Below are 25,144 nucleotides of genomic sequence, written 5' to 3' on the forward strand. Positions count from 1 at the left end.
ATCATTATCGTAATTACCATCGTTATCGGGGTCGTGACCTGCCGTATCTTTTCAGAAGATTATTTCAATATAAATCGAATGACGATCCCTGAGCGTATCACGATATGAATGCTTATTATGGGGAATTAAATTAGTTCTGTCGTTCAATTCGTATTAAGTCTAGATTATGTTTTAATTTTGTTAATGTATTGTTCATGCTTTGATTCCTGTTACGAATCATGTTTTTTTTTTTTTTTTTTTTTGGGGCCGGGTTTAATGTTAATTGTAATTTTTTCCGTAGTAATGAATGGTTATTGTACCTCATGATATAAAAAATCCCGTTACTTTCATGTTTTTGTTAATGCTCACTAGCGGGGACGTGCCCCCCCCCGTGAAAATAATAAGATAATAATATTGAAGATTTAGATAATAACATGAATGAGAAATGTAAAAATGGGAAAAAATAAAAAAATTGATTATAGAAATATATATATATATATATATATATATATATATATATATATATATATATATATATATATATATATATATATATGTATAATATGTATAATATGAAAATTGGTCATCCCCCCCCCTGTGAAATTATTCTGGATCCGCTAGTGTTAATGCTTATAGTAATAGTAATCTTAGTGTATTTACCTGTTCCAGAATTGTATTTTCTTATTTTAGTTGTATATAAATGTGTCATTTTGATATTTTGGTATTAGCATGTAAAGTATGTGTCACTTATTTCCATATACCTTCTTATGAACTTCCTCAATAGAAGTCAAGAGCTTTGTGGACTTGGCAAGCCATTATCTCCTAAGTCATGCTTTTAGTGTCTGTCATATGTACTCAGAGTTTGCTGTAATACTTTAAAAGTAGTGTTTAATGAAATTACCGCGAATGACGCATTCCATTACCTCCATTTGCTGGTCCGCTGGTGTAGTGGTTAGTGTCGTAACGTGCCACTCAGATGTCGTGGGTTCGTCTCCCCCAGGGCGATGAAAAATCACTGTATCATGATCAGTTACTGCTGCAGTGTGGTGTCTGCTGCGGTGGGAGGTTGAAACCAACATTCTTTGGAAGCTTAAATTTCAAGTCAGTGGCCCCTTTGGTGTGCTTGTTCCATGTGAATAGGTTTCATCTACTGGAATATAATATTATTAATAATAATGATAATTACCAAACGATGACTATGAAATTCGTTGTATAGTTTTGTTAATTTCTCAGTATTTGTCAATATCGTTTACGTAGGAAACAAAATTCATTGCTATCATGGTGCCTGATGCTTTTGTATATATCTGGTGGAGATAGGCAGTCAGATAGAAGCATAATTGAAATGAAATCTATTCTGTTTTAAATTTGGATTGGTGACATTTAGAAGCGATGCGAAGTATATACTTGACATGGCTGTGCTTAAACTGAATTGCAGTTGAGGAATGAAACCCACTTTCATGTAAAAATGATTCAGGATAAAATAGGCTATGTGAATACCATCTGATGAATTATTCTGATAATTGATAATAACATTATTACATAGATTTACGAAATCAAAGGTCAAGAGAAGATGCAATACGTTACTACCCTAAAGCAATTCTCCTTGTATTTTATAATTTACTTACATTTTTATCTATTTATTGATTAATTTATCTTATTTTTTTTTTCTTTTCTAATGACTGATCTCTTCTTTCTATATTTACTATTACCTTCTGTTACTTCTTTCAAATGAACACCGTATTCTTTGGAAGCTTGAATTTCAGGTCAATGGCCCCTATGGGCTTGTTCCATATGAATAGGGTTCATCCTCTGAATAATAATAATAATAATAATAATAATAATAATAATAATAATAATAATAATAATAATAATACGGGAGGAGACCTTCTCTGAGGGCAGTTGCATTGAAAATTATAACTGTTTCCACGGCATTCAATTTATACAGTCTTCTCTATTCCTTTTATTATCTTTTTTTCCTCAGCCTGTGGCTGGTATATCAGGTTTCCCAAGGACATACACTGATAATAATGAATAGGATTCATCTTCTGAATAATAATAATAATAATAATAATAATAATAATATAATAATAATAATGCACTGAGTGGACCCTCAGTTGAGTTGGCGTTAGTCAATAATAGATTACGGTATCCTCCGTAACTCAATAAATCTGACCCTTTTTTTTCCCGATCTTTCCTGATTAAGCGTATTATCGTGACTACTCCAACCGTCTTACAAGACATTGTACACGCGCTGATAAAAGCATTAGTTTTAATGAAGAACATAATTTGGTAGAGCGGGTATCCCTGATATTCGATTGGGGTACGTCGATTATTATATCAACAGACAACTTAGAGAAAAGCTGGTCATTGGAATGGGAACGAAAAAGAGGTTAATCTATTTATTATTATTTTTTCTTCTATCTCCGTCATCCTATTCGACTGGGTGGTTTTTATAGTGTGGGGCTCCGGGTTGCATCCTGCCTCCTTAGGAGTCCATCACTTTTCTCACTATGTGCGCTGTTTCTAGTAGCACACTCTTCTGCGTGAGTCCTGGAGCTACTTCGGCATCTGTTATTATTATTATTATTATTATTATTATTATTATTATTATTATTATTATTATTATTATTATTATTCAAAAGATGAAACTATTCATATGGAACAAGCCCACCAAAGGGGTCATTGACTTGAAATTCAAGCTTCCAAAGAATTTGGTTTTCACTTGAAAGAAGTAACAGAAGGTAATAGGAAATACAGAAAGAAGAGATCAATTATTAGGAAAGAGAAAATAAATTTGAAAATTAATAGATGATCAGATAAAAATATAAGTGATTATTAAAATACAACGACATCTTCGCTTGAACGTTTGAGGTGCGAATTGCACGACAGCCTCAGGGAGACTTCCACAGTCCAACGGTGTGAGGAATAAAGGACCTCTGGAAGTGAGAAGCGTGAAAGGTAATTAACGTATGTTGAATAGAACGTAGATGAATTGTAAAGAATCAGAAAGAATCGTAATTGAAGACGATTTTAGATATATTTCCCAACAATATTCATTTTGACACCCACGCTGCGAGTAAATGAAATGAATTATAGCAAAGTTTAATCACACTGGTGACAGGTAGCATCAGCTAACACTTTTACCAGTTTTTTATCCACTACAGTATTTGGATGACAAGGGCCAATTAAAACCTTCCAAGATAAGCAGTTAACGAGCAAAATCAATGGCCCACATACTATTGATAATGTGTTGATAATCATCATGAAAAGAATGAGATTATTAGGCTATATTTGAGGGTTAATTGGGAAAATCGTCAGACCATGAGACCGTAATGCACAGCAATGTTTTATTTTGTCTTCTGTTAGGAAGTCTGTATAATTCAGAAATCCTAGATTTAGCTGGTGACGTTTAGGTTAAAGTCCTCCTGGGCCTCGCAAGGCTCATAGGGCCGGTTCTGAACTCCGGTTTCTTAGGCAGCCAGCCCGTGGGGGAGAAGTCCCGTTGCCTAAGACACGTGGCCTATTTTTACTAACCCTCTCAAGTTTTAAGACCGCTAGGATGGCGGGCCACCGGGTTTATGCAATGGCGCCATCCCCAAGCCACTAGTGAGCGGCGGGTTTTGAACCCCGGTCCTCTCGAATGGTAGGCAAGAACCTTACCACTACATCTAATCTATTTAATTTTAGAGAGAGCTTACACAAATGATAAATGAATAGAGAGCTCGAAGCAGGTTGTTGGGAAATGAAATTGCATTTGAAATGGACGTTATTTGTTACACAGAATATACGATGTGACTGATTACATTCCAGATTAAATGGCGACGTGGATGATGGATGACGCAAAATCATGTGAATAGAAAGAGGGATGTAGAGGTTTAATATATATATATATATATATATATATATATATATATATATATATATATATATATATATATATATGTGTGTGTGTGTGTGTGTGTGTGTGTGTGTGTGTGTGTGTGTGTATTGAGAGAGAGTCAAAGATCATTTTTATTTAGTGTGACAAGATCTAAAGCCAACGTAATGAAGGAACATAATTGATTGGCATATTCTGAAGCTGACATTTTGTGGCATTTCAGTTTTTCTTGATATCTTGGACTTTCTGAGACCTGAAATGTCAAATGCCTCATTTGATTGAAGCCCTTGAGTGGCTTGAAAAAATCATATAACGACAATATTTTTCAAAATGATGTTGTGATGAAGTATTTTGGTAATAGTAATTAGTTACAAAGAGAGAATTAATATATAATATTTTGCCTGCGTTTTTATTAAATAAACAGTTCTTGAAAATAGTTAGAACCTTTAACATGCATTTATTTTGTATTTTTACGATGTTAAATTATTATTTTGCTGCCGTTTAGTTTAAATATGTACTTACCATTTTATTGTTGAATCTCTTCATTTCATTTCTTCACGTCACTGATTTGTATACTCCTAAACCTCGTTAAGGATATTAAATAATTTTATTCTGTTCGTCGGTCTGTTATAATTTTTCTAGTCAACAATGTTTGTCATAAAGGTTGAATGTCTGTATCTAGAACGTAACATGCACTTAACATGTATTAGACAAATTACTAGTTAGGTCAGTTTCAATTCGTCTCTTTTATATATAAAATTTATATATGATTTTGTATCTAGAGTGTCTTAGACGAGTTACTAGTTAGGCCAGTCTTGCAATTTCATCGCATTGGTATATAAAATTAAAATATCTGGCACAGTCATTTTGACAAGACCGCGGATTGTTCCAACTTTTAACTTATTCTGTCAAATTTGATAAACAGAGTTGAAACAGCAACGTGAGGAGATATATTAATGCGACATTTCAAAAAGCAGAATGAATAAAAAACCAGCTTATAGATCACTACAGTACTTCGTACTGAACGAATCATTTGGTTTTTTGTGGTACGAGCAAAATGTGTGCCGTAGAATATTCAGCAATTGGTAGATCACTTATCGATTTGGTTTAGTGGAAATCAGTCTAAAAACTACTTTTCTTTTTCTCAAAACAGACATCAGAATTCATGAGGAATGACATCTGGTATATTTAGAGCAGTGATTCCCAACTTTTGTACCTTCAGGGAACCCTTTAAACAATTTCTCATATTCCCGGTTGGGAATTGCAGATTTAGAGCATATTTTGTTTTCTGTAAAAGAAAACTGTTGTGGCTGCTTTGTCTGTCCGTCCGCACTTTTCTCTGTCCGCACCTTTTCTGTCCGCCCTCAGATATTAAAGACTACAGAGGCTAGAGGTCTGCAAATTGGTATTTTGATTATCCACCCTCCAATCATCAAACATGCATATATATATATATATATATATATATATATATATATATATATATATATATATATATATATATATATATATATATATACATACTATATATATATATATATATATACTTTATATGTAATATATATATATATTACTTTATGCTAATTTTACAGCTAAATGATGGTTTTATTCTTAAGCTGTTATATGCTTATTATATTTTCCATCATCGTTATATCATACATAAAACAGATTGATCACATATTCATTTGAAAAAGCGATCAGTCAACTTAGGCTCTCTCTCTCTCTCTCTCTCTCTCTCTCTCTCTCTCTCTCTCTCTCTCAGAAATATTCGGGCACGGGCTCTTGCTTCTAGAGCAGCCTGTAGACCCTTCACATCCGTCGAAATTCTATTTTTTTTTTTTTTTTTTTTTTTATAATCTGACTTGGAAATACTTAGCTTGGGGTACATATACCAGTTCGAATTTTTCTCCCTTCGGCATTCCACACTGATCCGGAATTGTAACTCGACTCTCTTTTCATGCAAAATAGAACAAAAAGGAAATTCTCTCTCTCTCTCTCTCTCTCTCTCTCTCTCTCTCTCTCTCTCTCTCTCTCTCTCTCTCTCTCTCTCTCTCTCTCTCTCCGCATTTTGATATAAGTGTTCGTATCCGCGAGGAGAACAGAGTGGTCAAGGAGAATTCTGCTAATCACTGAGCATATGTAAGCCAAACAAGGAATGTTGTATCTGGTAGCCAGTCGACTGTAGTGAGTCGCAGCCTGGGTCGAGAAAAAAAACAGAAAATTTGGCTACCAATGTCCTTTCAAAATGCACATCTTCTCACCCTCACTGGAATGGGACCATTCATCATATTTTAGCCACTTCGCGTTCATATGAGAGAATCATAACTAAATATGAATTTTAATAATTTCTTTCGCCTCCGCATAACTGTGTTTTGTAAATTTGCGTAACTAAAGCAGCGTGATTGTGATCTGGACGTTTAGTTCCTCGAGAGTGAAAGTTTAACCCCAAACCTTTCTATTTTAGAAAGTCTGAATTATAAGCCATAATGGTAATCGATGCCAATTGTTTTAGTAATGGAATTCCACCGCTACAGACCCCGATAAATTTCAGCTCTTGTTAGTAAAAACCCCAAATTTATTAGCATCACGTGGAAATGGACCCAGATAACTATGCTTTGTCACGCAGGAATCACTGAGGGGCTCGCAAAATGAACCAAAGTTGTATATCCATTTCAAGTTCTCCTCGTAGGGGGGTAATGCTATATGTGAACCTCACGCGGTGCACTGTAGGCATTACTTAAGGTTCTTTGCAGCGTCCCTTCGGCCCCTAGCTGCAACCCCTTTCGTTCCTTTTACTGTACCTCCATTCATATACTTTTCCTTCCATCTTACTTTCCTCAACCCTCTTCTAACAGTTGTTCCATAGAGCAACTGTTTGGTCTTCCTCCTGTTACACCTTTCAAACCATTTTACTCTCAATTTTCCTTTCAGGGCTGAGTGACCTCGTAGGTCCCAACGCTTGGCTTTTTGGCCTAAAATTTTACATTCCATTCCATTTCAAAAACTAGTGTCATCATGGGAATATACCTTCAGATACATGCTCTTCATTCCCTTTATTTTCAGATTCTCTTTTTATTTTGCTGTCCAATCACTCGAACTTTTTTCCACTGTCGTAAGCGCTGCTGAATGGCCGAAATTCGCCCCAGTATTTGTCTTGACAGTTTAAATTTCAAGAAATCAAAACATGGACTTACACCAATATACTTATGATTCTCTCTTGCCAGGTAGATTATGTGATTGGAATTGGTATATAAAATTTAGGCCAAAGGCCAAGCGCTGGGACCTATGAGGTCATTCAGGGCTGAAAATAATGTTGAAACAATTGTTAGAAGAGGGTTGAGGAAAGTAAGATGGATAAAAAAAGAGTATGAACGGAGGTACAGTACAAGAAATGAAACGGGTTGCAGCAAGTGGCCGAAGGGACGCTGCAGAGATCCTTACGTAATGCCTACAGTGCAACTGACGGCGCTTTCCTCTTACGGGGTCAAGTAAAAGTTCTGCAAAGATATTAGCATTTGCGTTTGCATATACTGGCGTAAGCGGGTGATCTGTAAAAAGACGTTATTATTTGACCTGGTGGCAAGAATATTTAGAACAACAGTCATTTGACCTGGTGGAAAGAATATTGATAAGAACAACAATCATGTGACCTGCTGACAAGAATATTAAGAACAACAATCATTTTACCTGGTGGCAAGAATTTCGAGAGTAACAATCATTTGACCTGGTGGCAAGAATATTGAGAACAACAATCATTTGACCTAGTGGCAAGAATTTTGAGAACAACAATCATATGACCCAGTGCAAGAATATTAAGAGCAACAACCATTTTACCTGTTGGCAAGAATATTAAGAACAACAATCATTTTACCTGGTGGCAAGAATTTCGAGAACACCAATCATTTGACCTGGTGGCAAGAATATTGAGAACAACAATCATTTGACCTAGTGGCAAGAATATTAATAACAACAGTCATTTGACCTAGTGGCAAGAATATTAATAAGGACACCAACCATTTTACGTAGTGTCAAGAATATTAAGAAATTTTAGCGAAAGGTGATAAGCACTCACTTGACCGACTTTTTTTTCATTTCAATAATCCTCTGTAATTTTCCGTCATTTCAGGATTCATTCAATTTCAAAGTACCCTTTGAAATTCTTTTACTATTGAGCCAATGTCCCGGTAGTAACGGCACTCGGTAGGGACAAAAAAGTTAATACGTTCACGGCAAAAAAAGAAATTTACGTTCTTTCGAATAAGGCTTTTTTTTTTCTTGGACACAGAAATAGTCTTTGTGTTTCTTCTCGTTCAAAATGTTTCGTCGAGGTCGTAATTTTATATAAAACACGTAAAAAAAATGCGCCGAAGTATCTTCGGCGCAATCGAGTTTTCTGTACAGCCGCTACTGCATATAATCAAGGCCACCGAAGATAGATCTGTATTCCAGTGGTCTCGGTATAATGCTGTATGAGCCGCTGCCCATTAAACTCTCAGCTGGACGTGGTGGCCTGTGTTGTCGCGTTGCCAGAAGCACAATTATGGCTAACTTTAACTTCAAATAAAATAAAAACTACTAAAGCTGGTGGGTTGCAATTTGATATGTTTGATGACTGAAGGGTGGATGATCAACATACCAATTTGCAGCCCTCTAGCCTCAGTAGTTTTTAAGATCTGAGGGCGGACAGAATAAAGTACAGACGGACAGACAAAGCCGGCACAATAGTTTCTTTTACAGAAAACTAAAAATTAGGAATAAACGCATGCGAATCAAGGAACACTTGAGATATAGGGATATAGATTATAATATATATATAATTAAAAATTATTTTAGAATTCATGAGTGCCTTCAGAGTCGTTATGAATCGAAAAATATCACACATGCACAAGTATAAGCAATGTAAACAGACTATCTTAGCAGTAATGAGAAAAATTAGATGCTAAATATAAAATAGCATTCAGAATATGCATAACAAACTGAAAAGCAACAAAGATAATGATACCAGCGCGGATGGAAATAAAATACCTCGAAGTTGTGATGATATCAGTGGCCCAAATTTTACGATATATGTTTCACTGCCAATAATTTGAATGGTTTCTGTCAATTAATTTGGCCGCATCTACAATAGAATTTCCATAACATTCAAAACAGTACGTAACATACAATTCGTGATATAGATATCCTGGAACATGCTTTAAATTATTTTGCAATTCTGGACTGAAGGCTTTTGATGATTTATTTGATATGTAATAGTGACCTGTAGTTTGTTTTAACAGATTTTTGCTGGAATAGATAACTGTTGGGGAATGAATTCAGTTAGCTATATAATGGTTCTTGGAAAAGGCATTCAGCCTCCGGCGCTGGACGATAATAATAATAATAATAATAATAATAATAATAATAATAATAATAATAATAATAATAATAATAATGTACTCTTTCTTTTTTAATGTGTGGGATCTCTTTCTTTTGTATTTTCCTTCACCTCCTCTTACTTCTTCCTAATGAACACCAAAATATTCTTTGGAAGCTTGAATTTCAAGTCAGTGGCCCCTTCGGTGGACTTGTTCCGTATGAATAGGGTTCATCTTCTGAATAATAATAATAATAATAATAATAATAATAATAATAATAATAATAATAATAATTTCCGGGAATGGATAAAAGTCGCCTATAATGGAGCCTCTGAGACAGGTATAAAGTGGAACAGAAGTTAGGACAGAATACGTGTGGCGTAATGGAAGAGATATGAAACTGTTATGTTCGTTTTAGCCATTTCTTTTCATCGTGCGTACTCTGTCTAGAGAACGGAACGTAAATTAAGGTTGGAGAGAAGTTTTTGAAGGATAAAGTAATAATAATAATAATAATAATAATAATAATAATAATAATAATAATATGTAAATCTTGTTTATTTATGGGTGACAGGTATTTATCATTATTATACATATCATATTATTATTATTATTATTATTATTATTATTATTATTATTATTATTATTATTATTATTATTATTATTCTAAAAATCCACAATTATATAGTAAATATATTGCTCTGTCAAATAAACAAGATTTTCGTCCTCATCAGTGTTAACTGATAATTGTGTATTTTTATTACCCAAATTATTATTATTATTATTATTATTATTATTATTATTATTATTATTATTATTATTATTATTATTATTATTATTATTCAGAAGTTGAACCTTATTCATATAGAACAAGCCCACAGAGGCCACAGACCTTAAATTCATTATTATTATTATTTTATTATATTATTCAGAAGATGAACCCTATTCATATGGAACTAGCCTACCGAAGGGTCCACTGACTTGAAATTCAAGCCTTGAAAGGATATTATGGTGTTCAAGTAATAGAAGGTAAAAGGAAATACAAAAGGAAGAGATCCCACTAATTAAAAAGAAAAAACAAATTAATAAACAGATAAAAATGTATTGAAATGCAAGGAGAATAGCATTAGGGTAGTAATGCATTTCATCTTTGTTTGAATAATAATAATAATAATAATAATAATAATAATAATAATAATAATAATAATAATAATAATATATGTAAATCTTGTTTATTTAGAGGTGAGAGGTATTGCTCATCTTTATACATATCATCTATTTGTATATCGATCTAACTTCCATACTTGAGCCTAACTAAAAAGGCATAGTTGATATAACCCAAAATTCTTAGGTCACAACTGTTGCATCAGCTGTTGGGATAGTTCGCTGAAGATGGCAAAATCTCAAAAAAAAAAAAAAAAAAAGAAAACTAAGCCAATCGGGAACTTGAAAATTGCCCTTTAAAATGGGAATATTTTCGTCTCGAAAAAAAATAAATGTTTGTTGTTCCAGCTGCTCTACGAGTTTGATGAATCATGGAACTGGAAAAAAAAGGAGTTGAAAATGGAAGTTTTGGTTTAAAAACTGTGGTAATTTTTTTTTTTTTTTTGAACTGGAAAAACAAGAGAAATTGGAAATGGAAAGTTTTGTTTTAATTAACGGTTGAATTTTTTTTTTTTGGAACTAAAATAAAAAGAGAAATGGGAAATGGAAGTTTTGTTTTAATGAACTGTGCGATTTTTTTTTTTTTTTTGAACTGGAAAGAAAGAGAAATTGGAAATGGAGGTTTTGTTTTCATGAAGTGTGGGATTTTTTTTTTTACTGGGGGAAAAAAAAGAGAAATTGGAAATGGAAGTTTTGTTTTAATGAACTGTGGGATTTTTTTTATTTTGTTGTTTTAGTAATTTTGAGTTACCCGTGATGTCTTCAAGACTTGGATATTCTTATGAGATGTTCTCAATTTTTATTAATATAACTGTTCCTCCGTGACGTTAACTTGAAAGAATTAGAAGATTCATCGTATCTCCATTGTGACTCTAGAAATGAGGATATTCCTAATTTAAATCGATATAATTATTTCCCATTGACATGAACTTAATAAAACATGTCAGCTTTAGAAACTGGGTATTTCATTTCTGTAAATTCCTAGTTTTAGTTTTCTCTAAAAGAAAACTATTGCGCCGGCCTTGTCTGCCCGTCCGCACTTTTTTCTGTCCGCCTCAGATCGTAAAGACTACTAAGGCTAGAGGGCTGCAAATTGGTATGTTGATCATCCACCCTCCAATCATCAGACAAACCAAATTGCAGCCCTCTAGCCTCAGTAGTTTTTATTTTATGTTAAGGTTAAAGTTAACCATAATCGTGCTTCTGGCAACGATATAGGATAGGCCACCACCGGGCCGTGGTTAAAGTTTAATGGACCGCGGCTCATACAGCATTATACCGAGACGACCGAAAGATAGATCTATTTTCGGTGCCCTTGATTATACGCAGTAGCGGCTGTACAGAAAACTCGATTGAGCCAAAGAAACTGCGGCGCATTTTTTACTTGTTATTTGGGTCGAGAACGTAAAAGATATCCCATATTATTTCTTGACTCTTGAGAAGTCTCAGAACCTCTTAGTCGTCTGTGCTGTTCATACAGCAGGTTTTAGTGAAGTATGATCTAGAATGTAAATTAAGCATACACAGAGGGTAGCTTATAAATATGAGTTATTGCGTAATCTCAGAAGAGAGAGAGAGAGAGAGTATTTAACATAAAAGGGGAGGCGGCACTTGAAGACAATATTGTGTTGCATTATGAAATCTCCCTCTGTGGACTTTCATCTGTGTTTAATGCTATATATTTACAAATCTCTTATCCTTATCGAAGACATTTTCTCGTTAAATTTACTGAGGATAGTTTTGTTATTTGTAAAAAAAAAAAAAAGTAAAAAATGCGCCGAAGTTTCTTTGGCGCAATCGAGTTTTCTGTACAGCGTATAATCAAGGCCATCGAAAATAGATCTATCTTTCGGTGGTCTCGGTATAATGCTGTATGAGTCGCGGCCCATGAATCTGTAACCACGGGCCGGTGGTAGCCTATCCTATATTGTTACCAGAAGCACGATTATGGCTAATTTTAACCTTAAATGAAATAAAAACTACTGAGGGTACAGGGCTGCAATTTGGTATGTGTGATGATTGGAGGGTGGATGATCAACATATCAATTTGCAGCCTTCTAGCCTTAGTAGTTTGTAAGATCTGAGGGCGGACAGAAAAACTGCGGACGGACAGTCAAAGCCGGCACAATAGTTTTCTTTTACAGAGAACTAAAAAGAGGCTGGAAACTAAAAGAAGTGGTAAACGGGAAATAGGAATCTACAGGAAAACAGATAGGAACTCTCTTTCTCGGGAAACTAAAACACAGTTCTCCTTGTATTTTAATATTTTACTTACATTTTTCTGTGTATTTATTAATTTGTTTATTAATTTTTCTCTCTTAATAAGTGATCTCTTCTTTCTGTGTTCCCCATAACCTTCGGTTGCTTCTTTGGAAGCTTGGATTTTAAGGCAGTGGCCCCTTTGGTGGGCTTGTTCCGTGTGAATAGGGTTCATCTTCTGAATAATAACAGTAATAATAGTAATATATAATATTTTGTATGTATTTTAATTACTTTATTACGTTTCAAAAGAAGGCAGTTTTACCTTGAAGCTAGCATTTATTTAAAATGAAATGCTTGGCCATTTTTGTTCGTCATACATTTCTCCCATTCATGGAACCACAAACCCCAACGACTATCTTATAAGAGAAAAGAAAGAGAGAAAGGACCGTCAATTTCGGGACGCCCCTCACCCTCCAACTCCTGGAGGAGGAGGAGAAGTCAAGGGAAGTTCTCGGCTGTGGATGAATGTGACAAGTTCGGGGTAAATCAGAGAGAGCTGGGAAGTTTGTCAGACTTAGAGAATAGTCAGGCCGCCTCCATTGTGGACTCCATCGTTCACTGATATGCCACAAGTTTCTCTTTTTATATATATATATATATATATATATATATATATATATATATATATATATATATATATATATATATATATATATATATATATCATCTTGTCGCTCTTAGTTACATAAAATCTTTAACAGTTACATTTGGCTTTTAGTTTTCTGTAAAACAAAGCTATTGTGCCTGGTTGGTCTGTCCGTCCGCACTTTTTCTGTCCGCTCTCAGATCTTAAACACTACAGAGGCCAGAGGGCTACAAATTGGTATATTGATCATCCACCCTCCATTCATCAAACACCAAATTGCAGCCATCTCACCTTGATAGTTTTTATTTTATTTAAGGTTAAAGTTAGCCGTAAACGTGCTTCTGGCAACGATATACGTGGGTCGCCACCGGGTCGTGGTTAAAGTTTCGTGGTCCGTGGCTCATACAGCATTATACCGAGACCACCAAAAGATAGATCTGTTTTCGTGGCCTTGATTATACGCTGTAATGGCTGTACAGAAAACTCGATTGCGCCGAAGAAACTTCGGTGCATTTTTCACTTGTTAAAGGGGTTAGAATTCCCCGTATTGGACTTGGAAGAATAGATTCCTTTTTGTTTTGCCGAGCTTGTTGAGTGCAAATTTATATGAAATTATTTATCATAGTTTCGTATTATTTTTGCATCGACGGTGAAGCGTGCCGTAAACATATGTCGACAGCTTATCGCATAGATATCACAGACAAGTTGAATACAAATCAACGACTTACTAATCGTTCTAACTAGTGCTTCATACAAGTATCCAACATTTTCCAAAGGATCGTTCTCCACTTGCGGTCGGTGACTTGTTTTCAACATGTTTGTGACAAATATGCGATAAATCACCGACTCATGTTTATGGTATAGTTTATTAGATTGTGGACTCTCGCTAATGCTTCATTATAATTTATAACTTCCTTCTGTCTTGTCGACTTTTCTGATTATCCAATTATTCTCTGTCAGTTGTTCAGCCATTTATCACTGTTTGTCTTCCACACTTCCTTATCTCACTCAATTTGTCTCCTGATTCCTTCTCATGTCTCCTGCAAGAAAACTAGAAGAAATTTATGGATGTCGAATGTCGAGAGGTTCCGTCGATAAAGATAAGATACTTCAGAGTAATCAGAAACACGGGAAAATTTATGGTTGACGTTTCCTAAAACCTGGTTTTAGTTTTCTGTGAAAGAAACCTATTGTGCCGGCTTTGTCTGTCCGTCCGCACTTTGTTCTGTCCGCCCTCAGATCTTAAAAACTACTGAGGTTAGAGGGCGTCAAATTGGTATGTTGATCATTCACCCTCCAGTCATCAAACATACCAAATTGCAGCCCTGTAGCCTCAGTGGGTTTTATTTTATTTAAGGTTAAAGTTAGCCATAATCGTGATTCTGGCAACGATATAGGACAGGCCACGACGGCAGGCTGAGGGTTTCATTGGCCGCGGCTCATACGGCATTATATCGAGACCACCGACAGATAGATCTATTTTCGGTGTCCGTGATTATACGCTGTACAGAAAACTCGATTGCGCATTTTTAATATGTTGGTTTTTTCAACATTCTCGCTTTGTAAGCTCGTAAATTGCAAACCTGTAAATATTACAATTTAATTTCTGAAACGGTCTACGTAATTAGATTTCTCAGCTCTATAAATCTTTTAAAGTGTTTCTCATTATAATGATCCTTAATGCGGGGAGAAGTGCACTTAATTTTAAAATGTTAATGAGGTTTAATGAGGTATGATTCTTTGGATTTAGAAAGGTGCTGTATTATAATATTTTATTGTATAAGGTTACATATACAGTGTATATTTTTAGTAACCCTTTCACGTTAAATATGAACCGGACGGCAGACTTCCATCGCGCCAGCTTCCATTAAAATCTGCTGTCTTGGATGTCTTGATTTTTTACTGGAGTTTTATGACTGGCTTGCTTAGAGAAATTCAGTCATATTTACATCTGAGTTTAGGTTTTTATTATTATTATTATTATTATTATTATTATTATTATTATTATTATTATTATTATTATTATTATTATTTAGAAGACGAACCCTATTCATCCGGAACAAGCCCACCACAGGGGCCATTGGCTTGAAATTCAAGCTTCCAAATAATAATAATAATAATAATAATATTATTATTATTATTATTATTATTATTATTATTATTATTTTTCAGAAGATGAACCCTATTCATATAGAACAAGTCCACCACAGGGGACATTGACTTGAAATTCAAGCTTCCAAATAATAATAATAATAATAATAATAATAATAATATTATTATTATTATTATTATTATTATTATTATTATTATTATTATTATTTTTATTATTATTATTCAGAAGATGAACCTATTCATATGGAACAAGCCCATCATTCAGAAGATGAACCATTCGACTTGGAAATTCAAGCTTCAAAGAATATGGCGCTCATTTGGAAGCAAGAGAAGGTAAAGGGAAATGCAGAGAGAAGATATCTCGCTCGTTAAAAAGAAGGAAATAAAATAATAAATCAATAAATAAAAAAAAATGTATTATAAACGCAAGGAGAATAGCATCAGGGTAGCAGGGCATTGCATCTTCGCTTGAAATTTTTAAGTTCCAAAGTTTTGACGAGGAGGGGCAGTTTAGAAAATCGATATCATCTATGTCTTGTATGTCATTTGCATTATATTGCGTGAGAGGATTTCGGAAAGTGTTATTTCTTGGTTATATAATATAAATTTCTCATATTCTGAAGCGTGAATAAAAAGCTACGTTGAGAATGACAATAATAAACATTTCAATGACCCAATTATTGTTGGGTGATGAAAGTAAAGGCCGTAGGTTGTGTTCAGTACTTGGAAGGGTTACCTACACACCATACCTTTCAAACAATGAACGGCCATAGTTATTTAGTTTTAACCTCATGTCATGTATTATTATTATTATTATTATTATTATTATTATTATTATTATTATTATTATTATTATTATTATTATTATTATTGACTTGAAACTCAAGCTTCCAAAGAATATGGTTTTCATTAGGAAGGAGTAAGAGAAGGCAAAGGTATTTGCAAAAAGAAGATTTTTCACTTATTAAAAAATAAAAAATGAATTAATAAAAGTGTATGGTTGCATTATTTACAGGGTTCTGGGAATAACGCACAGGAGTCATCGCCTTTAAGAAGCACAAGGGAGGAAGCAAGGAAGAATGTTAACATCAAAAACACAGAAATTGAAGAGCAGCTGTTGAATGTCAACCGGAATAAGTTTTCAATATTTGAAGTTTCACGTGAGAACTTGGCATTTGGTTGCGCCGTTCGGGAAGACTTCGGAGGAACAAGTTCTACCTGTTGGCTGTGTAAGCGGTTGCAAATTTCGTTGGAGTTGAATCTTCTCGTTTCTCTTTAGGATTGATGGTTTGTTGTTAGGTGTAGTTCGGTAATAACTTATGTTTTTAGTCACTAGTAGCTGCTGTTTTTAGCCAACAGTGACTATTTTTATATTTATAGTCGCCAAAACAATTTTTTTTAGTCACCAATGACTGTTTTTATATTTATAGTCACCAATACTATTTTTATATTTATAGTCACCAATACTATTTATTTTAGTCACCAATGGCTATTTTTTTAGTCACTAGACTTTTTTTTTTAGGTTTGAATTGGACTGGATTCATAAAATTTATGTTAAAAAGTTGGAGTGGTTGAACAGCAAAATAGATGAAAATGAAGTACCACTATCTAAAAGCTGAACCAGGACAAAACTCACCATCTTTACTGAGAAGGAATAGTCAGAGAGGTTGGAAAGCAAGATTGAAGAAAGGAAGTGGAATGGAGGTGAGGCAAAAGGCTAAAAAAAATTGGGTGCAGCGAACACCATTTAGTCATGCTTACAGTGCGCCGCGTGAGGTCCGCTGATGGCACTAAGACCCCTGCTGTGTAAACAGGTTTGGTATAGGACACTATGCATCGTGATTGTTGCAACGAATTATTGTTTGCAGTTGTTTGTGCATTAATAGTCTTCATCATGCTTGTTTGTGCATGAATAGTCTTCATCATGCTTGTTTGTGCATGAATAGTCTTCATCATGCTTGTTTGTGCATGAATAGTCTTCATCATGCTTGTTTGTGCATGAATAGTCTTCATCGTGCTTGTTTGTGCATGAATAGTCTTCATCGTGCTTATTTGTGCATGAATAATCTTCATCATGCTTGTTTGTGCATGAATAGTCTTCATCGTGCTTATTTGTGCATGAATAATCTTCATCATGCTTGTTTGTGCATGAATAGTCTTCATTATGTTTCATCTATACATAAAAAACTATTTTATCTCTTCCTGATTTTTTTTTTGATTTTACTCACTATCCAAATTACCATGAGAATTGCAATTATTTGTGCATGAATAGTCTTCATCATGTTTCGTCTATACATAAAAAAACAGTTATTTTATCTCTTCCTGTTATTATTGTTTTTGTGATTTTATTCAGTTTCAGTTCCCGTGAAGATTTGCTTCTAAAAAGCAAGATCAAGGAAATGTTCGATAGAGATTTTTGCGGCGCGTTTTATTCTCAGAACTGAACAAAAATCTGTTTCTGATTCTGTTCAGCACTTAAACATTAGTTGCGACCTCATCTCGACCCACCAGCATGAAATAAATGTCAGGGGTTCACGGATTGACGGGTCATAAAGATTCCTCCCCTTCCTCCCACTCCCCCTTCCCCATCCCCCCAACATAAAAGGCGAGGGGAGAAGCCTTTGTGAAATGCCCCCTTCTATTCTCGTTAGGATTCCAGGTGTCCGGGACCTGATCATAATTAATGAATCTTTTTTTTTTTTTTTTTTTTTTTTGTATTTCGTAAATTTAGGTTACCTGCGTTCCGTCTCTCCCGCAAATGATGCTGATCGCTTCCATTTTTTATCCTAATTACCGGCGTTATTACGTCCATAATCTCTCTCTTTTATTTATTTGGGGGCGATTGTTACGTTTCTGATCGAATGGCGATAACAATAATAATAATAAGCCTTCCGCATATCGCGATATGCTTGATGCTAATTATAATGCGAATAAAATTGGATATCCACCGTTCGTTTTCCGATAATCACGTAATACATTTTCGCTTTGATTACGAAGCATTCCGGCTGTGATCGCTGCGATAGATTCTTGGAATGCTCGAACTGTTTTGGTTTCTAGTTAACTCTTTCCTTGCTAGTTCTAGGTTGGTGTTTTTCCTCTTCAGTTTATTATTAGTAGGTTTATCTTATTCCATTTCCTCCCAGTAGTGGGGTAGCGCCGTCAGTGCACCTCAAGCGGTGCACTGTAGGCATTACTTAAGGTTCTTTTTGACGTGCCTTCGTCCCCTAGCTGCAACCTCTTTGGTTCCTTTTACTGTACCTCCTTTCATATGTTCTCTCTTCCATCTTATTCTCCACCCTCTCCTAACAATTGATTCATAGTGCAACTGCTTTGAGGTTTTCCTCCTGTTACACCTTTCAAACCTTCTGTCAATTTCCTTTTCAGCGCTGAATAACCTCGTAGGTCCCAGTGCTCGGCCTTTGGCCTAAATTCTATATTCAATTCATTTATTCCAATTCCTTCAGTGTTTTTGAAAAATGTCTTTTGGATAAATTAGTCTTCATTCTGTTTTCTCTGCATTGAGGTTTTATATTTAGATCATCTGGAGCTTCACACGAACCCCTGTGTGTGTGTACTTGTTTTACATTTATTTTTGGAAGTCTGAGTTTTCTCCTTCCTGGGGAAACCTATGTAAAGAGTGTAAATAACACATAAGAAGAACTTAATTTTAATTTCCTAAAGTAACCTTATGGACGATCTTGAAAATTAACTAAAAGCTTGTTGAATTATTCGTCAGATACTACATTGAGCATATATAGAACAAGAGGAAGCTCCTGATTTGTTTAAGTTTTTGATAAATTATATATGAAATATTATATACCTAGCGTCATGCCTAAGCATAGGTCGTCAAGTAGGTCTGAGCCTCAGGTTGTAAGCGATGTTTGACCACAAATGACTGAGCAGTGCAGTGCAGTGAGCGAGGCCACTAATTCTGTCCCTGTGTCTCTTGGCACTTTCGTTTGAACTTCTGCAATTGGACGCTTGGCACTTTCGTTTGAACTTCTGCAATTGGACTCTTGGCACTTTCGTTTGAACTTCTGCCATTGGACTCTTGGCACTTTCGTTTGAACTTCTGCAATTGGACTCTTGGCACTTTCGTTTGAACTTCTGCTATTGGACTCTTGGCACTTTCGTTTGAACTTCTGCTATTGGACTCTTGGCACTTTCGTTTGAACTTCTGCAATTGGACTCTTGGCACTTTCGTTTGAACTTCTGCAATTGGACTCTTGGCACTTTCGTTTGAACGTCTGCTATTGGACTCTTGGCACTTTCGTTTGAACTTCTGCAATTGGACTCTTGGCACTTTCGTTTGAACTTCTGCTATTGGACTCTTGGCACTTTCGTTTGAACTTCTGCTATTGGACTCTTGGCACTTTCGTTTGAACTTCTGCAATTGGACTCTTGGCACTTTCGTTTGAGCTTCTGCTATTGGACTCTTGGCACTTTCGTTTGAACTTCTGCTATTGGACTCTTGGCACTTTCGTTTGAACTTCTGCTATTGGACTCTTGGCACTTTCGTTTGAACTTCTGCTATTGGACTCTTGGCACTTTCGTTTGAACTTCTGCAATTGGACTCTTGGCACTTTCGTTTGAACTTCTGCAATGGGACTCTTGGCACTTTCGTTTGAACTTCTGCTATTGGACTCTTGGCACTTTCGTTTGAACTTCTGCTATTGGACTCTTGGCACTTTCGTTTGAACGTCTGCTATTGGACTCTTGGCACTTTCGTTTGAACTTCTGCAATGGGACTCTTGGCACTTTCGTTTGAACTTCTGCTATTGGACTCTTGACACTTTCGGTTGAACTTCTGCTATTGGACTCTTGGCACTTTCGTTTGAACTTCTGCTATTGGACTCTTGGCACTTTCTGCTTGAACTTCTGCAATTGGACTCTAGGCACTTTCGTTTGAACTTCTGCTATTGGACTCTTGGCACTTTCTGCTCTGAACTTCTCTCTTGCACTTTCGTTTGAACTTCTGCTATTGGACTCTTGGCACTTTCGTTTGAACTTCTGCAATTGGACTCTTGGCACTTTCGTTTGAACTTCTGCTATTGGACTCTTGGCACTTTCGTTTGAACTTCTGCAATTGGACTCTTGGCACTTTCGTTTGAACTTCTGCTATTGGACTCTTGGCACTTTCGTTTGAACTTCTGCTATTGGACTCTTGGCACTTTCGTTTGAACTTCTGCAATTGGACTCTTGGCACTTTCGTTTGAACTTCTGCTATTGGACTCTTGGCACTTTCGTTTGAACTTCTGCTATTGGACTCTTGGCACTTTCGTTTGAACTTCTGCAATTGGACTCTTTGGCACTTTCGTTTGAACTTCTGCTATTGGACTCTTGGCACTTTCGTGCTTTGGACTCTTGGCACTTTCGTGAACTTCTATTGGACTCTTGGCACTTTCGTTTGAACTTCTGCTATTGGACTCTTGGCACTTTCGTTTGAACTTCTGCAATTGGACTCTTGGCACTTTCGTTTGAACTTCTGCTATTGGACTCTTGGCACTTTCGTTTGAACTTCTGCTATTGGACTCTTGGCACTTTCGTTTGAACTTCTGCTATTGGACTCTTGGCACTTTCGTTTGAACTTCTGCTATTGGACTCTTGGCACTTTCGTTTGAACTTCTGCAATTGGACTCTTGGCACTTTCGTTTGAACTTCTGCTACTTGGACTCTTGAACTTCTGCACTCTCTGTTTGAACTTCTGCTATTGGACTCTTGGCACTTTCGTTTGAACTTCTGCTATTGGACTCTTGGCACTTTCGTTTGAACTTCTGCTATTGGACTCTTGGCACTTTCGTTTGAACTTCTGCTATTGGACTCTTGGCACTTTCGTTTGAACTTCTGCAATTGGAACTTCAGAAATTCAAGCGAAGGTGCAATGCATTGCTACCCTAATACTATTCTCCTTGCATTTCAATATGTTTTTTTATCTATTTGTTGATTTATTAATTTTTTTCTTTTTTAATAAGTGAGTGGGATCGCTCCTTTGTGCATTTCCCTTTACTTCCTCTTACTTCTCCCTAATGAACACCTTAATATTCTTGGAAGCTTGAATTTCAAGTTAATGGCCCCTTTGGTGGCTTGTTCCATATGAATAGGATTCATCTTCTGAATAATAATAATAATGATAATAATAATAGCTTGTCAAGCTAGCCAATTGTACCAGCGGCTTCTATTGCAGCATGGGGCCCTGTAGTGTACTTAGTGGCAAGATAGAAGTTCATTTTATCGTAAAATGGTAGGACATTCTCACAGAGTTCAGGAGCATTTGTGATTCTGAACTTTCTCAGTAAACTCATGCCAGATGAGCATGTCGCTTCTAAAATCCGTCTTTAACAGTTTGGACTGTGGATGAGAATACAAAGCATAGTAATCTGCCTTAAATTGGAACACTGCAGTATCTGCAAAAATACGAAACTGAGAAAAATGGTAGATACTGCAGTTTTCCCTTGCCTTACTGCTGACTTTGCAGATACTGCAAATGGGGCCCCCTAAATAAAGCATTGAAAAATCATTCTGAAACTGCAGGAACTTGTGTATTTTGTGTTCCACGAGCCCAACAGGTGGCATATCTCAATTTGGAAAATTTTGCAGATACTGCAGTTTTCCATTTTAGGGCAGTGATATTTAGCGTCAACTTCTTTGGACGGAGTTACCGTGTGTCGGAGGCATTACCAAAACCTGTTGATATGTGGTAAGTCTCTTGAAGAATGCTAAACCTGCTTTTCTCAACTAGTCTCATCATATCTTAGGCTAGAAACTGCTATTAGTGCTATGAATTTAGATGGTTGACCAAGATTAGTTGCATGGAAATGTTCGAGTCTGCCACAGCGTTTTTCACAACTCAAATCATTACCTAGCAGCAAGGAAAAATTAGCAAGAATAAAAGGCTACATACTTGAAACAATGGGTGAAGCGGTCAAACTGTCTTGGGAAACTTTTTAAGGAGAACAGCTTGTCTCTACACCTCTAAGGTGACCACACACCTAGGCCATTCTCAGACAAAACAACACAAATGTAAATAATCTCTGATATTTGCTTAGTTCTCAAGGCTATGAGCAGTATTCGCACTGATAAAGGAAACAAGTTCTCGGAAAATAGAGTCATTAAAATCACGGGGAGTTGGAACCAAAACACAGGACTGAGGTGAAACTAAATCTAGGAGTGTATGATATTATGTCATCCTCTTTATAGAGATGGCATTATACTTGTGTAGGCCACTGTTGATATAAACCACCAACATGTTTGATTTTATTCACGCTTTGAGACCATTGTTTCAGGGTCTTTGAATGTAGACGTAACCACGCACTCTTCCATACCAGTCCTCGCTTGCTGTTGCACCTAAACGCGCACGCGCAAAGACACACTTTTATGCGCATTTATTCGCCTATTTTAGGACTGAAGTAAAAGAGTCCCAGATACTGAAGCAGCAGCAGAACGGAACGGAGAGAGAGAGAGAGAGAGAGAGAGAGAGAGAGAGAGAGAGAGAGAGAGAGAGAGAGAGAGAGAGAGAGAGAGAGAGAAAATTGGCATCGATTTAAAAACTGGCTGTTGAATACAATAGCCCTCGGTATGCATACCTGCGTCAGGAAAGCAAGCGGGTTAAAGCCTGTCTTTATTTTATTCCATTTTCAAACGCCAGCTCAAGTTTTCAGCTTTTTATGTTGTCGAAGAGATGCAATTAGCGCATGGTTTCTTTCTCCCGTTTCGAGAGAGAGAGACAGACAGACAGGCAGACAGAGACAGTGAGAGAGACAGGGAGAGATAGACAGAAAAAGAGAGAAAGAGACAGTGAGAGAGACACAGACAGACAAAGAAAGAGAGAGAGACAGACAGACATACAGAGGTAGAGAGAGAGAGAGAATCACACAGACGGAGACAGACAGGCAGAGACGGAGACAGAGACAGAGAGACAGGCAGCTCGAGAGAAGAGAGGCACAAAGACAGACAAATTCAGTTAACTGAATGTATTCCTAAACGAAGGCAGGGCCAATTGAGTCCATACTGAACAGAAAAGGAAGAGAGAGAAATAAAGAGAAATAAAGAGAGAGAGAGATTAGAATTGAGAGATTAGAGATATAGTTCTGAGAGACCAATTCAGTACTCCTGTTAATGCTGAGTTCATGAGAGAACCACCTTATCTGGTTGTTATTATTATTATTATTATAAAAGAAATTGCAGCATCAGTGGAATTGATTTTATACAAGAGCTTTTCAATTCTTCTTACTATTTCTTCTGTTAGTGCATAAGTTCCTGTGAGGAAATATTTTTAGCCACTTTATCGGGTTATTATTATTATTATTATTGAATATTATTGCTGCTATTTATTTTGGAAGATTTTTCTATTTTCAACTTCTCTTCAGTGGAGGTGCGTGCTAACAGCTCGACCAAAAAAGTCAAAAATCTGGAGTTAACTGATACAGTTGTTCTATACAATTGTTGCCGCGACGCGTTTCGAAACTCTTCTGAAGCAGGAGCTAGTAGAGGACAATTGCAGTCTTTCTGAATAAAGAAGCAGAAATGGCGAATTCTGATTGGTTGCAGACGGCGAACTTCATTTCTGCCGAAATAAGATCTTCGCAACCTGGAAATGTCATTCATTCCAGCGTTCCCATTGGCAGGAGATCCTTTTGACGGCCTCTCCCAGCAAGAGAACCCCTCAAGAAGAACGTGGTCTACCAATTTGATGTCCTGTCCGAGGATGCCCGGCGCTTATATTGAATGACCACGATGAAAAGGATCTCCTGCCACGCCCAGGAGGTGCAGATTATTTCCATCTCCCGCAACAGTGTTATATATAGTTCTGCGCCTGCTAGAGACCAAGAAAACCAACAATGAATACGACGTAGGAGGCATCGCTCCTACCCACGAATTAATGCCAAATCCAACGAATACCTGAAAACGACAACCCTGTTCATGTGACTACGACAAAAGAGTAGATAATGACATCATTCATCCAGCCCAATATCTACCGATGATGTCAGCCGGCATGACATTAACGCTGGAATGAATATTATTATTATTATTATTATTATTATTATTATTAATCTGTTACGGGCTGCTCTAGAAGCAGAGCCCGTGCTGACACAAGGCCAGCTAAATCTAAAACAACAACTTATTATTCCCGCTGAAGAATGACAGAAGAGTCTGTCGAAACGCGTCGCGGCAACAATTGTTATTATTATTAATATATAAAAGCAAATGCAGATTTTGATTTTCCCCATGGAAATGACAAATGAGCTTTATACAAGACCTCCACTGAAGAGAAGTCCGCAATTCTTCTTAAAATTATTTCTTCTGTTAGTGCATAATTATTAATATATAAAAGCTCCTCAGTGAGGAAAATATTTTTAATTCTTCTTACTTTATCTTCAAGGCTTATCTTATTATGACCGATAATTGTAAGAAGGGGAAAGCAATAGTTCTGATTATTATTATTATTATTATTATTATTATTATTATTATTATTATTATTATTATTATTATTATTATATAATTGAGTAAAAACTTGACTCAGAACATCAGTGGAATTGATTTTATACAATATCTTTTTGCAATTCTTCCCAATACTACTCTTTCTTCAAGGCTGATATAAGATGCATCAACACACAATCACGTGACCTGACTCACGTCGGATGTACATAATCTGTAAGAACCTGGGGAAAGGCAATAGTTCTGAATATAGTCACTTTTCATTATTATCCCTTCTGAGTAATAAGATATTATTATTATTATTATTATTATTATTATTCATAAAAATTGGAACTCCTGGGCAAGCTAACTGCTTGCATACCAGCGAAGTTTTCC

The 25,144-nt window shown here is 35.9% G+C and overlaps 1 protein-coding gene across 1 annotated transcript in view; it reads left to right on the forward strand.

Moving 5' to 3' along the window:
- The first annotated feature begins 15,640 nt into the window (after positions 1 to 15,640).
- The window catches only part of LOC136848975 (ribosome-binding protein 1-like), a 72,707-nt gene continuing 63,203 nt past the window's right edge, over positions 15,641 to 25,144 (forward strand). The window contains exons 1-2 of the mRNA XM_067121786.1: positions 15,641 to 15,667; positions 16,350 to 16,563. Coding sequence (XP_066977887.1) covers positions 15,641 to 15,667; positions 16,350 to 16,563 — 241 coding nt within the window. The remainder of the gene's footprint in view (positions 15,668 to 16,349; positions 16,564 to 25,144) is intronic.

This window comes from Macrobrachium rosenbergii, chromosome 20 (assembly GCF_040412425.1).
Source record: "Macrobrachium rosenbergii isolate ZJJX-2024 chromosome 20, ASM4041242v1, whole genome shotgun sequence".
Lineage (NCBI taxonomy): Eukaryota > Metazoa > Arthropoda > Malacostraca > Decapoda > Palaemonidae > Macrobrachium > Macrobrachium rosenbergii.